The following is a 14,176-nucleotide window of genomic DNA, read 5'->3' as shown; positions in this document are numbered from 1 at the left end:
GGTGGAGGGCCGAAGGACCTGTTCCTGTGCTGTAATTTTCTTTGTTTTTTTTTTCTCCAAGGGTTACGGGAGTGTCAATTACAAGGGGGCACAGGTTCAGTGTGAGAGGGGAAAGTTTAAGGAAAATGTGCAGAAAAATTTTTCACACAAATAGTAGGTGCCTGGTATGTGCTGCCAAAGGAGGTGGTGGAAGCAGACATATTAGCAACATTGAAGAAGCAACTGGAAGGGTACATGAATGGGGAGGGAATGGAGAGATACAGACCGAGTAAGGACAGAAGATTTTTTTTAGGGTATTATGTCAGCACAGGCTTGGAAGGGCCTGTTCCTATGCTGCACTTTTCTTTGCTCAAAAGTCTGAGGTCACGTACCAACCAACTTATGAAACAGTTTCTTCCCTACTATCATCAGACTTCTGAATGGATCTACTATATATTAAGTTGATCTTTCTCTGTACCCTAGCTGTGACTGTAACACTAGATTTTGTAGAAGTCTGTTTATTGCTACTTAAATGGGTTTGTTTATTTTTACTCTGGCGTCTTTTATGACCTGCATTGTTAAGAGGAAGGTCATGTGTTTTGGGCGGGTTTCTTCTCCTTCCTTGTGAATTTAAGGTTTCATTTTCTGGTTTGTCTGTCAGTTAGTTTTAGAAGGGACATCAAGCTGGAAAGAAGTGTTTCTCTCTCTCCCTGGTTTTGAAAAGTCTGCTGGTTAGCTGAAAGCAAGGCTTCTTGCCTTCCTGGAGTACAGAATCTGCTGTTGGTGACTTGACCGGAGTCTCTCGCTGGTCTTCTGGGAAGCTGTTCTGACTTCAAACTATTTGGGGGTATCCAGAAGACTGTTAGAAGTTACAAGGCTGAGAAGTCAGTGTTTCAATTCTCCGACCAAAGAACTAAATTCCAGTATCACGTGAACATTAGTCTTTGCTGTGTTAAACCTGTGGAAAGGGTTTCTTTTTATGGGGAGTTTTGTTTGATTAGAACATTTTAGATACATTTGTTGAGGTTTATACATCATTGTCATTGATTTATTTTCTTAATTGATAGAAGTTTTTGCTAATTTTCTGACTATACGTGTTAACTATATTCTTACATTAACTTTGTTTGATAAAAGCTCCCTAGTGGGGCAGTTGAATCGTATCTGAAGTGAAACTACATGCTTATTCCCACCAAATTCAAGATGCAACACTTCTAATCCGGGCGGGCTCCAGAAACATTTTGGTGTTTCTGAATTATAACTGGAAGCTCTGGATTTGTTTGCCTGCCTTTCCCTTTTAAGGGACTATACCTTGGCAGTGTCTGGACTATTTCTGTATTGAAGGTTCATTGTTCAGCTACAGTTTTCCCACTAACATTTCATTCCAGTCTAACTGAACCAGTTCCGTTCTTTCCTCATTTGAAATCAGCTCTCCCCCAGTTTTACTCTATTGTCTTTTATCTTTTTCCATCATCGTTGTAAACCTCACAACACTCTTTCCTAACTGTTCCTTCACTGATAAATGATCTACGTAGCCCCATCTCATTTCCAAGAACCAGGTCCAACAGTGCATTGGACTGGATACACAATGCTGTAGAAAATTCTCCTGAACACAATCTAGGAGCTTATGCCCCTCTTCACTCTTTACAATCCCACTGTCCCAGTCTACATTTGGGTCAATAAAGTCCCCTATAATAACTATTTCATCATGTTTATATCTCTCTGTAATTTCCCTGCAGATTTGCTCTTCTACATCCTTCTCACTAGTTGGGGGTCTACAGACTATGCTCAGCAATGTCGTTGCACCCTTTTTGTCCCTTAGCCCTGGCTAGATAGGTTCTGCCCTTGAACCTTCTGGGATATTCTTTCCCCAGTAATGCAACACAACCATTCCTCCTCCATTCCATCCTTTTGCTATCCTTTCTTTACACCTTGTGTTAGGAAAACAAATGTAGTTTGAAGGGATTTATATTTGTATAGCTAAACATTAGAAATAAAGTATAGTTTTAGTTGGGTTTAGTTTAATATTTCTGTCAAGGTAATGATAGTGATTTGGGAAAGTATGGCATTGGTTAAGTTCTAACTGTGTTTCAATTGTGTTCAGAGAAGGCTATGATGTGAAAAATCAGGAAAACAAAGGCATTGCTTAGCAATAGGAGGCCACTTCCTAGAGACAAAGGACTTTCTGTTGTTCTTAGTTTTTTAAACTGGAAGTCAGGGCAGTTACAGATAGAAAGCAGAAGAGGAAACATCTCTCAGCTCTGCCCAAAGCAAGAGAAGTTGTATAGTTGTATAGAGTAATGTGCAAGAAAACAAGCTTCAGAGAAAGTCAAGAATGGTTGATTCTAAAAACCTGAAACTGGAACAGGATATTGTTCATAGACACAGCAGAGAAAGGGCTGCAGGGAAAAGCCTGGGAACTACAGGCCAGTGAGCCTCACATCTGTGGAGGGTAAGTTGTCGGAAGGTGTTTCGAAAGACAGAACCTACAGGCGTTTATAGACTGATTAGGGACAGTTAGCACGACTTTGTGAGTGGAAAATCACGTCTCTCAAATTTGGTTGTGTTTTGAAGGGACAAGCAAGAAGAGCAGTGCAGTTGATATTGTCTATGTGGACTTTAGCAAGGCCTTTGACAAGGTACCATATGGTAGGTTTTTGCATAAGGTTAAATCTCACAGCATCTAGAGTGAGGTAGCCTGATGGATACAAAACTGATGACAGAATGTGGAGATGCTGGCGTTGAACTGAGGTACACACAGTAAGAAGTCTCACGACACTAGGTTAAAGTCCAACAGATTTATTTGGTAGCAAAACCCATGAGCTTTTGGAGTGCTCGTCAGGTGAATGGGATTTTAGTTCACAATCAGGGCACATAATGACAGAAGCCAGAGGGTGGCTTTAGAGGGTTTGTTTTTCAGACTGGAGGCCTGTGACCAGCGATGTGCCTCAGGGATCGGTGCTGGGTCCACTGTTATTTGTCATTTACATTAATGATTTGGATGAGAATATAGGAGGCATGTAAGTTTGCAGATGATACCAAGATTGATGGCATAGTGGACACTGAAAAAAGTTATCTCGGATAATGGGATCTTGATCAATTGGGCCAGTGGGCTGATGAATGGCAGATGGAGTTTAATTGAGACAAATGTGAGGTGATGCATTTTGGTGGATTGAACCAGGACAGGACTTACTCAGTTAATGTGGGACTGACTTTCATAGCTCCTTGAAAGTGAAGTCATAGGTAGACAGAATGGTGAAGAAGGCATTCGGCATGCTTGGTTTCATTGGTTAGAACATTGAATACAGGAGTTGGGATGTCTTGTTGAAGTACAAGATATTGGTAAGGCCTCACGAGGAATACTGTGTACGGTTCTGGTCATCTTGTTTTGGAAATGATATTTAAAAATTTACTAGGATGCTCTGGGACTTGATGGATTGAGTTATAAGGAAAGGCTGGACAGAACATGGAACACAGAACACTACAGCACAAACAGGCCCTTTGGCCCACAAGTTGCACCGATTGTATCCATCCTACCAAGCCACAGAACTATCTGTAACTCCCAATCCCATTAAATCCCATATACTCATCCAGAAGTCTTTTAAAAGACACCAGCGAGTTCACCTCTACCACCACCGACGGCAGCCAATTCCACTCACCCGCTACCCTCTGAGTGAAAAACTTACTCCTGACATCTCCTCTGTACCTGCTCCCCAGCACCTTAAACCTGTGTCCTCTCGTAGCGACCATTTCAGCCCTGGGAAATACCCTCATAGAATCCACCCTATCTATACCTCTCAACATTTTATAAACCTCTATCAGGTCGCCTCTCAACCTTCGTCTCTCCAGGGAGAAGAGACCTAGCTCCCTGAACCTACCTTCGTAAGGCATGCCTCAAATCCAGGCAACATCCTTGTAAATCTCTTCTGCACCCTCTCAATAGCTTCCACATCCTACCTGTAGTGAGGCGACCAGAACTGCGCACAGTACTCCAAGTAAATAGACTGAGACGTTTTTCTCTGGAACATAGGAGGCTGAGGGGTGATCTTATAGAGGTCTATAAAATAATGAGGGGCACAGATCAGCGAGATAGTCAATATCTTTTCTCCAAAGGTAGGGGAGTCTAAAACTAGAGGGCAGAGGTTTAAGGTGAGAGGGGAGAGATACAAAAGTGTCCAGAGGGGCAATTTTTTCACACAGAGGGTGGTGAGTGTCTGGAACAAGCTGCCAGAGGTAGTCGTAGAGGCGGGTACAATTTTATCTCTTAAAAAGCGTTTAGACGGTTACATGGGTACGATGGGTAGAGAGGGATATGGGCCAAATGCAGGCAATTGGGACTAGTTTAGGGGTTTTAAAAAAAAGGGTGGTATGGACAAGTTGGGCTGAAGGGCCTGTTTCCATGCTGTAAACCTCTGACTCTATGAATCAGCCAGTGAGAAGCTAGGTATCTAAAGATTTCTAAAGAAATCCTAAAGTTTGGAGTGTCTTGCTGCAGATTATGAAACATATTTTAAAGTAATTGGAAAGACAGAATTGACCAGATACTTGTGTAACAGTGGAAGTCAATCCATGATAAAGGAATCCTGAAGGAGTTGCATTCACTGTTAAAGGTAGAGCAGAAGCTTTGTTTAAAAGTGTCATTTGAAAATCCTGGAATTTATTTCAGAAGCGTTAGAACAACAAACAAAGGACAGTACAGCACAGGTTCTTCGGCCCTCCAAGCCTGCTCCAATCACATTGTCCTATTGAGACCAACGACCCTCTATTCCCCGTCTGTTCGTGTGTCTATCCAGATAAGTATTAAATGTGGCTAACATATCTGCCTCAACCACCTCACTTGGCAGTGCGTTCCAGACCCTCACTACCCTCTGTGTATAAAAACAAAACTTTCCCGCACATTGCCACTGAACCTTTCCCCCCTTGTCTTGAACTTGTGTCCCCTTGTAATTGTCTATTCTGCCCTGGGGAAAAGCTTCCATCTGTTCACCCTATCTATACCCCTCATCATTTTATAAGCTTCTATCAGGTGGCCCCTCCATCTTTCCAGAGAGATTTTCCCCTCGGGGAGATTCTTTTCACACTATGACTGTGAGGCCAAATTCCTCTCCAATTTGATTTTCAAGTTTTCTGACGATACCACCGTAGTGGGTCAGATCTCAAACAATGACGAGACAGAGTGCAGGAGTGAGACAGAAATCTGGTGAACTGGTGTGGAAACGATAATCTCTCCCTCAACGTCAACAAAACGTAGGAGATTGTCATTGACTTCAGCAAGTGTAAAAAAGAACATGTCCCTGTCAACATCAATGGGGACAAAGTAGAAAGGGTCAAGAACTTAAAGTTTTTAGGAGTCCGGATCACCGACAACCTCTGGAGGTAGATTCTCTGGAGAGTAGGAGGCTGAGGGGTGATTTTGTAGAGGTCTATAAAATAACGAGGGGCACAGATCAGCTAGATAGTCAATATCTTTTCCCAAAGGTAGGGGAGTCTAAAACCAGAGGGCATAGGTTGAAGGTGAGAGGGGAGAGATACAATAGTGTCCAGAGGGGCAATTTTTTCACACACAGGGTGGTGAGTGTCTAGAACAAGCTGCTAGAGGTAGTAGTAGAGGCAGGTACAAATTTATCTTTTAAAAAGCGTTTAGACAGTCACATGGGTACGATGGGTAGAGAGGGATATGGGCCAAGTGCGGGCAATTGAGATTAGCTTAGGGGTTTTAACAAAAAGGATAAGTTGGGCCAAAGGGCCTGTTTCCATGCTGTAAACCTCTATGACTCTATGACTGTGTGACCTGTCCTGGTCCTCCAGGACATGCTGAGACACTATAGCTCACCAATGCCTCCCCTTTCTCAGAATAAGGAAATTTGGCATGTCAGCTACGAGTCTCATCGACTTTTACAGATGCATCATAGAAAACGTTCTGTCTGTATCACAGCTTGGTATGGGCTCCTGCCCTGCCCAAAACCGCAAGGAACTACAAAAGTCATGAATGTAGCCCAATCCAATACGCAAACCAGCCTCCCGTCCATTGACTCTGTCTACGCTTCACGCTGCCTCGGCAAAGCAGCCAGAATAATTAAGGACTCCACGCACCCTGGACGTTCTCTCTTCCACCTTCTTCCTTCGGGAAAAAGATACAAATGTTTGAGGTCACGTACCAACTGACTCAAGAACAGCTTCTTCCCTGCTGCTGTCAGACTTTTGAATGGATTTACTTTGCATTAAGTTGATCCTTCTCTACAACCTACCTATGACTGTAACACTACATTCTGCACTCTCTCCTTTCCTTCTCTATGAATGATATGTTTTGTCTGTCTAGCACGCAAGAAACAATATTTTTCACTGTATGTTAATACACGTGACAATAATAAATCAAAATCAATCCCAGTTTATTCAATCTCTCCTCATAGCTCATAACCTCCATATCAGGCAGCCTCCTGGTAAACCTTCTCTGTATTCTCTCCAAAGCGTCTACATTCTTCTGGTAGTTGGTGACTAGAATTGGACACATTACCCCAAATATGGCCGAACCAATGTTTTATAGAACAGTAACATCATTTGCCAACTTTTATACTTAATGACCCGTTCCATGAAAACAAGCATGCCATATGCTTTCTTCACCACCTTTTCCATCTGTTCTGCCACTTTTAAGGACCTGTGGACCTGTACTCCCAGATCTCTCTGTGTCTCTATGCTCCTGATGGTTCTACCATTTATTTATAGCTCCCACCTGAATTGGATCTACCAAAAGCCTTCACCTCTCATTTCTCTGGGTTAAATTCCATCTGCCATTTTTCCAGCCAATTTTCCAGCCTATCTATATCCTGCTGTATTCTCTGACAATCTTTGTCACTATCCACAACTCCGCCAATCTTAGTATCATCCACAAACTTGCTAATCAGACTGGTTACATTTTCTTCCAAGCCATTTATATATATATATATTACAAACAGCAGAGGTCACAGCACTGATCCCTGTGGAACACCACTCGTTACGTTCAGAAAAACACCCTTCCACCACTACTCTCTGTCTTCTATGGCCAAGCAAGTTCTGAATCCATCTAGCTCGTTCACCGTTGATCTTGTGTGATTTAGTCTTTTGCAACAGCCTGCCGTGAGGGACCTTGTCGAATGCCTTGATAACATCCAGGTAATAACATCTACGTTCCCTCATAAATCATTTTACTGTGAGAGGAGCGTTTAAAGTGTGTTCTTGGGAGCAGAGTTTGGAAACTCTTGCGTGACAATTGTGATATCCACAAACGCTTCCTTGGCTTCAGAGTGCAGTGTGTGCATTTGACTGAAGGGATTTTGTCCCTTCACAAGACCAATGTAGCTTCAAATGTACTTTCTCATCTGTGTCAATCCTCAGTCCTGTGTGTAATCATTAAACGAAATGGGGGAGTAAAGGAATATTATTTTATAACCGTGAGGAAAACTATTTGGAATGGAAGCACTTTTAGAATGTCCTCTACAGGTATGAAAAGGTTCTATAAGTGAATGTCTCTATTCCAGTCAAAGACTTGGGATTGCAATCTTTCTTTCTCTACATACCTATGTTTAAAAAGAATCAGTAGATGTGATGTTGTCTGACTAATGCTAATCTTCTACTTGTACCCCTGTACAGTTCTCCTTGCTTTCTGATGTAATCGCCAGGTAATCCGATCTGTGTGAAAAAGCAGAACATCACACAACACTTATCAATGAGTTACAATGTCAGCAAGAACACAACACTTCATATCGACTTGTAAATGTGATTTGCAACTTTCTAGCTGGAGTTCTGTAGTTTCCACATTTTGAAGGATGATAAATTTATTTGTTTCACCTGAGATGCCGACATCTCACGAGAAAATCATTTTTAAAATTATCTTCCATGCAATTGCAGTTACTTCACTTGAATCCTAATCATCCGGGCTGATATATTCTGTTTCCATCATCGGGGAATTAATATTGGTGACATCTTGATCTCTCCCATCCAGTTTAATATATCTCAAATTATATCAAATTGTATCCTCAGGCTAAACAACAAAGGTAATTTATAAGTCAAAAGTAAAAGTCAGCAGGTAACTTTCAAATATTTCTGGAACCAGTTGTTGTTGTTGTTGTTGTTTTCTGCAATTGGGGAATGAATTGAAAATTAGTAGCTGCCCTTTGAGGACAGAAATGAGAGAAGGTTTGGATTTTCAGATTTGTGGAGGTGGAGTCATTGAATATTTTGTAAGACGGAAGTAGATAGATTCTTATTAGATAAGGAAATCAAAGATTATCGGATAGGAACGTGAAACTCAACACAAAAAGATCAGTCGTGATCTTATTAAACGGTAGAGCAGACTTGAAGGGCTGAATGGCCTATTCCTGCTTCTAGTTTCTACGCCTTTTAAGGGAGAAGTCTCCAGATTTCCATTCCCCATTGTACAAAGCACTTTTCATTCATTCATTCATTCATAGGATGAGGGCATCATTGACTGGGCCAACATTTGTTGCCCATCCCTGAGGGCATTTGAGAGGGCATTGCTGTTTCCCTGTAGGCCAAGCTAAGAACAGCAGATTTCCTTCCCTGAAGGATATTAGTGAACCAGATGGGTTTTCTTACAACAAGTGACAAAGCTTTCATGATCATCATTTGACTTTTAAATCCACATTTTTTTTCATTTACTTCAAATTTCACAATCTGCCACAGTGGGATTCCAACCCAGGCACCCAGAGCATTACCCTAGGTCTCTGGATGTTTAATCTAGCGATGAGGGTGACATGGTGGCACAGTGGTTAGCACTGCTGCCTCACATCACCAGGGACCCGGGTTCAATTCTGACTTTGGGTCACTGTCTGTGTGCAGTCTGCACATTCTCCCTGTGTCTGTGTGGGATTCCTCCGGGTGCTCCGGTTTCCTCCCACAGTCCAAAAGATGTGCAGGTTAGATGGATTGGCCCAGTTAAATTGCCCCTTAGTGTCAGGGGGATTAACAGTGTAAATATGTGGGATTACGGGGATAGGGCCTGGGTGGGATTGTTGTCATCGCAGACTCGATGGGCTCCTTCTACACTGCAGGGATTGTATGATTCTGTGGTGATGCCGCTACTTACCCCTCCACTGGCACCTTTATTCTAACTTCACCCCTGAATGACCTTGGTCTAAGTTTAAAATTGTTCCCATTTGTTCTGGCCTCCCCACAACCCAATGGAAATAATTTATATCAAACATATGGAATCATTTCATCATCTTTAACACATTAATTAAATCACCCCTTAATATTTAAAATATCCTCACAAACAAGGGTCTTGCTAAACGTGGCTTTGTGGATAAAGCTTGCACACCTTCTCAATTTATTACCAATTCACATCAGCGATAATTTAAATAATTTTAAAAGTAATTTAGTTTGAACTCTTACAATGAACAAAGAAGCTCTGGCTACAACTTAAACCAAGGTAAAAGTGGGCACAGTAGGTAGTCTCACAATACCAGGTTAAAGTCCAACAGGTTTATTTGGTAGCACAAGCTTTCAGAGCACTGCCCCTTCATCAAGTGAGTGGATTCCAGGAGCAGCGCTCCGAAAGCTCGTGCTACCAAATAAACCTGTTGGACTTTAACCTGGTGTTGTGAGATTTCTTACTGTGCTTACCCCAGTCCAATGCCGGCATCTCCACATCATGGTAAAAGTGAAAATATCTGAGGTCTTTTTTCAAACTGTTTCTGGTATATATCATTGCCAGTCAGAGGATGTATATTCATAGTGACAAACACTTCGATCACTTGGAACTTTACCCTGTATTCTGACATAATATTCTTAATGCAAAGCTGATTGGCCGCATCACTGTTGTGAACTCTAGCTGACTCTCTAGTAACCGTTGGAACTGAGAGATGTCAGTCAAGCTGTGGGAAAGTTTAAACTTCTCCCTGTGATTCGAATGTCTGTTCAATACTCACGCATTTTCCTGAATAGCTTCCTCCCCAGCTGCAGCAATCTTCTTGTAACAATAAATCATCTCTGCGAATAGCCACAATGTCAGCACGACATTCAGAAAGTACATCATAATTTCACCAATGATGGAGGCCAGTTTTCGGTTCTCTGTATAAAAAAGGAATTCCAAATAAAATTACCAAAGACCAGAAGGGTCAAAAATCCCTCAAATCACCAACATTCACCATAAAGTATTCCAATGAGAATCTTGTGCAATGTCCTTGAGTTTTTCTTCTCTCAGAAGCAAAAATACAAGTTCTGTTATCATCTGACAAGAGGCTAACATTTAACATTCTACTCTCCTCTTGTGTTTAGGATTGTGTTGACAATTGAGAATGATTTTAAAATTAGGATTATGTTTAAGATCAGGGTTGTATTTAGAAACTAGAAGCAGGAGGAGGCCATTCGGTCCTTCAAACCAGGCTGATAATTAAGTTAAATAGCCTGATCGCCCCCTTCCCCCTATACCTCCTTTGATTCCCCTTCACCCCAGGTGAAGTTATATCTAATTCCGTCTTGAAAACATTTAGGTAGGATTCTCCCAAAAAAATTCTGAGCCTGCAATTCCCGTGAAAATGGAAGTAACGCCTGCCAATGTTTTTAGCAGGATTTTCAGAATCATTTTCTGACACTTGGATCACTGCAGAGCGCCCAATTGTAAATCAGTCCAAATATCAGGAGGCAGAGCTTATTCCCACTGGAAGGCCTGGCAGCACAGTGCTGAGTGCGCCACTGCGCATGTGCCAATCTGGCAGCACCGAGATCGGTACATGCGCAGTAGCCCCCCCATTGCTGGTCTCCCGATTGCCAGGCAGCCCCACGACCCTGCTTCACTGCCCCTCCGACTACCCACATCCACCCCCCCATTGCTGGCCTCCTGGACCTCCCCCAGCCAGTACCCAATGTCCCCCACCCCCCAGACCCCCTGGCAGCCCTGATCCCCAGCAATCCTGACCCGCCGAACCCTCCTGACCCCACCCCCCAAACTCCCGGAAGCCCCAATCCTCTGACCGGCACCAACCCCCGCCCCCCCCCCCCCCCCCCCCCCCAATCCCCAAACTCTTGGAACTCCCAACTCCCTCTGCAGCGCCCACCCCACTCCTGGCAGTCCCAACTCCCTGACCCCCCCGGCAGCCCCAACACCCCCCTGTCGCGCCGACTTCCCCCTGCAGCCCTGACCACCCTCTCCCCACCCGGATAGCCAACCCCGATCGCCGTCCTCCCACCCCCTGCCAGCGATCCCAAATGCAGAGTGACACTGGAACCCCCCACCCCCACCGATCAACCCTCAACAGGCCCCACCCCTTTGGGTATTGCCAGTTTGTCCCTTGATAGTGCCAGGGTGCCACTATGGTGCCTTTTAGTAGTAAAGGTTCTCCTGTCTCGATGGCTAGCCTGGCCTCTGTATCTTCCAAGCTCAGGACTTGGAATCCCGACAACAGGAGCTTATATGTCTGTCCAATAAGAGACTGCAGCTACTGTGTCCACCTCTATCTTCACGGCATAGCCATTCACAAGGAATTCTACTATTATTGGGGGCAATTTTTTTTTGTCATGATATGATTCTGTTGTTTGTTCCTGTGTCTGGGAGAGGGGATACCAGCATGGTACGAGCAGCTAACAACCTCGGATTTTTCATTCGGCGAAGCACATTTTGCCGACTCAACAAAGAAGAAAGTACAGTGCAGAACAGGAACAGGCCCTTCGGCCCTCCAATCCTGTGCTGATCATGATGTCCTAATGAATTAAACACCTTCTGCTCTTACTTGGTCCGTATTCTGCTATTCCCTCCCTATTTACGTACACATCCAGATGCTTTTTAAATATCACTAATGTTCCTGCTTCCACCACTGCCTCTGACAGCGCGTTCAAGGCGCCCATCACTTTCTGTGTAAAAACTTCCCCTGCACATCTCCCTTAAACTTTCCCCCTCTCACCTTGAGCCTGTGCCCTCTTGTAATTGACACTTCCACTGTGGGAGAAAGCCTCTGACTATCCACCCTGTCTGTGCCTCTGATAATTTTGTAGACCAGGTCCCCTCAGCCTCCATTTTCCCAGTGAAAACAATTTAGTTTCTTGAAAAATCACCAAGACTGTGTCCTTTGTAATAATCCATTTTCTGGCAATTGCACGTCTCTGGAATATGTTCTCCTTATACTCCTGGGGTCATCACTGCTGTTCCTTGATTGACAGGTGGTGCCATTAGCTTCCTCTATGGAAAGGGGCCCATTAACACCTGATTTACACAAGCACTCTCCATTGAAGACTGGTCCTTCCCTCGAGCTGGAAGAAATTGCAGCCCCTTCAGTTCTTCAGCCTGTTCTCCTACATTCTCAAGTGATAAGGCTACTTCAATGGCTTGTTGAAAGTGTGAGCCACAGCTTGTCTTCGAAGGTTCGGTCATTTCTGCCATATACCAATCAGCCCTGCAACTTTTCACTTAGAGGTGGTCTACATTCACAGTGTTCAGCCAATTTCCCCAGCCTAGCCTGGAACTCAGTTACAGATTCCACAGGTGTTTCCCCAGTCATGTTGAAATGATACCAGCAGAGAATTATAGGGGCTCCAGTTTGCAGTGATTTTCTCCTAGCTCAGTAAGTCTTTGAGTTGAGGCATCGGGATAGGTCAGACTTTATATCACGCTGAAATCAGTGCCCCACATGCTGTCAGCAATACCACTTCCTTCAATGTATTGGGCCCAATCTTCCCCACTGGTCTCGTACAGTCAAGCTTCCCAAAAAGAAGCAAAGTGGTTTTTGTCCTGCCAGAGATCATTTTTGACTTAAGGGGATTGTTCGGAGATAAATTCGGAGAAAAAGAATTCTCCTCGTCGCCAGAATAGTAATTGAACCAGATGCCAATTTCCTATCGGTGACACCCTTTATCAAGCACCAAAGGGAAGGTCCGCAGCTGTAGCTAAAGCCAAACTGTCTCTGCCTTGGACCCTATGATGCCTGTCCAGCTCTGGACATCAGGAAACCCCAACTGTCTGCTTCTCGTTGGCCGAGCATTCGTTCACTCCAAAAGGATGTTTGTGTTCTACAAAGGGGGGGATTAGTTGATGGTCCCCATGCCCTTTATGGCCATTGGAAAATCCTACCATCTCCTCTGATGATTATTGGTACTGTCCCTGGTCCCATTTCTCTCCTTCATAGTGCCCGAGACTCTGTCCCTCTTCCTCTGACTGTTAAATTTGAATGGATTTTTGTCAGGTTTAACAATTGGAACTGTGCAAAAAGAATCTGGAAATTCTCCAGGGATCCATGAAAATATCAAATCTATTTGACTGTGCATGCAGGTACCTTTAGCAACCACCACCAATTCAATGGTCTTGTTTACTTGTGTGAAGAAAATAAACTCTCCACTCCTGTAGGAAAAGGTTCTGTTGAAGAAACATCGATAAGTTCCAGCATCACTGAAGCTGACATTCTGCAGCATAATTGTTGCTTCCTGAATGTCTTCCGTCTCTTTGCTTCCGTGCCACTTAATCCGATTCTCAAACTGCCCGTAGGCAATGTCCACGTCTGGGAAAGCATATTCATAAATCTGAAAGAGACCAAGGTTAGAAACGATCACACACCAGTCTTCTCAGCAATCCTTCAAGATATTACCTCAATGTTGGTTAAAAAACCTTTTAAATCACAATGTGAGGAAGATGAAAGCTGTTTGGATGGAAGGGGCTGTTGGGTGAGTAGCTGTTACACAGTAATGATTCCGGACACAGGAACACTCTAATTTATTTCCATCAATGAATTATTAATGATGGTCAGTTATGGAGAAATGTCACTCAGTATAACATGGTGACACATTGGTTAATACCGTTGCCGCACAGCACCAGGGACCCATGTTCAAGTTCCTTAGGGCCTGATTTTACCATTTTCAGGTGCAAAATCGTGGTAAGGTTGGGTGTGAGGCCATTAATGCAACCTATGTCCACATCCGTGCAGATGGCCACTTTACTGAAACCCGGGAATGGCCGCAATCCGAATTGCGCCCGAAACGGGTGCAATGTCGATTTCAGCTATTTACCATTTATATAGATGATCTGGAGGAGGGAACCGAGTGTAGGGTGTCGAAATTTGCTGATGACACCAAGATTGGGGGAACGGCAAATTGTGCGGAGGGTGTGGAGAGTCTACAGAAGGATCTAGATAGGCTGGGCGAATGGGCCAGGAACTGGCAAATGGAATTTAATGTTGGCAAGTGTGAGGTGGTCCACTTTGGTAGGAATAATGGTAGGAAG

The 14,176-nt window shown here is 43.7% G+C and overlaps 1 protein-coding gene across 1 annotated transcript in view; it reads right to left on the bottom strand.

Moving 5' to 3' along the window:
• The window catches only part of LOC145339352 (sodium channel regulatory subunit beta-1-like), a 60,049-nt gene that overhangs the window by 3,840 nt on the left and 42,033 nt on the right, over positions 1-14,176 (bottom strand). Inside the window, exons 3-5 of the mRNA XM_080183796.1 lie at positions 13,236-13,479; positions 9,900-10,041; positions 7,530-7,641 (exon numbers count right to left, since the gene is read on the bottom strand). Coding sequence (XP_080039922.1) covers positions 7,575-7,641; positions 9,900-10,041; positions 13,236-13,479 — 453 coding nt within the window. The 3' untranslated portion in view covers positions 7,530-7,574. The remainder of the gene's footprint in view (positions 1-7,529; positions 7,642-9,899; positions 10,042-13,235; positions 13,480-14,176) is intronic.

The sequence above is a fragment of the Carcharhinus amblyrhynchos genome, unplaced genomic scaffold (genome assembly GCF_965287045.1).
Source record: "Carcharhinus amblyrhynchos unplaced genomic scaffold, sCarAmb.v2.hapA scaffold_419, whole genome shotgun sequence".
In the NCBI taxonomy this organism is placed as follows: domain Eukaryota; kingdom Metazoa; phylum Chordata; class Chondrichthyes; order Carcharhiniformes; family Carcharhinidae; genus Carcharhinus; species Carcharhinus amblyrhynchos.
The sequence above is the reverse complement of the archived record's forward strand: the minus strand, read 5'-3'. Positions and strand labels throughout refer to the sequence as shown.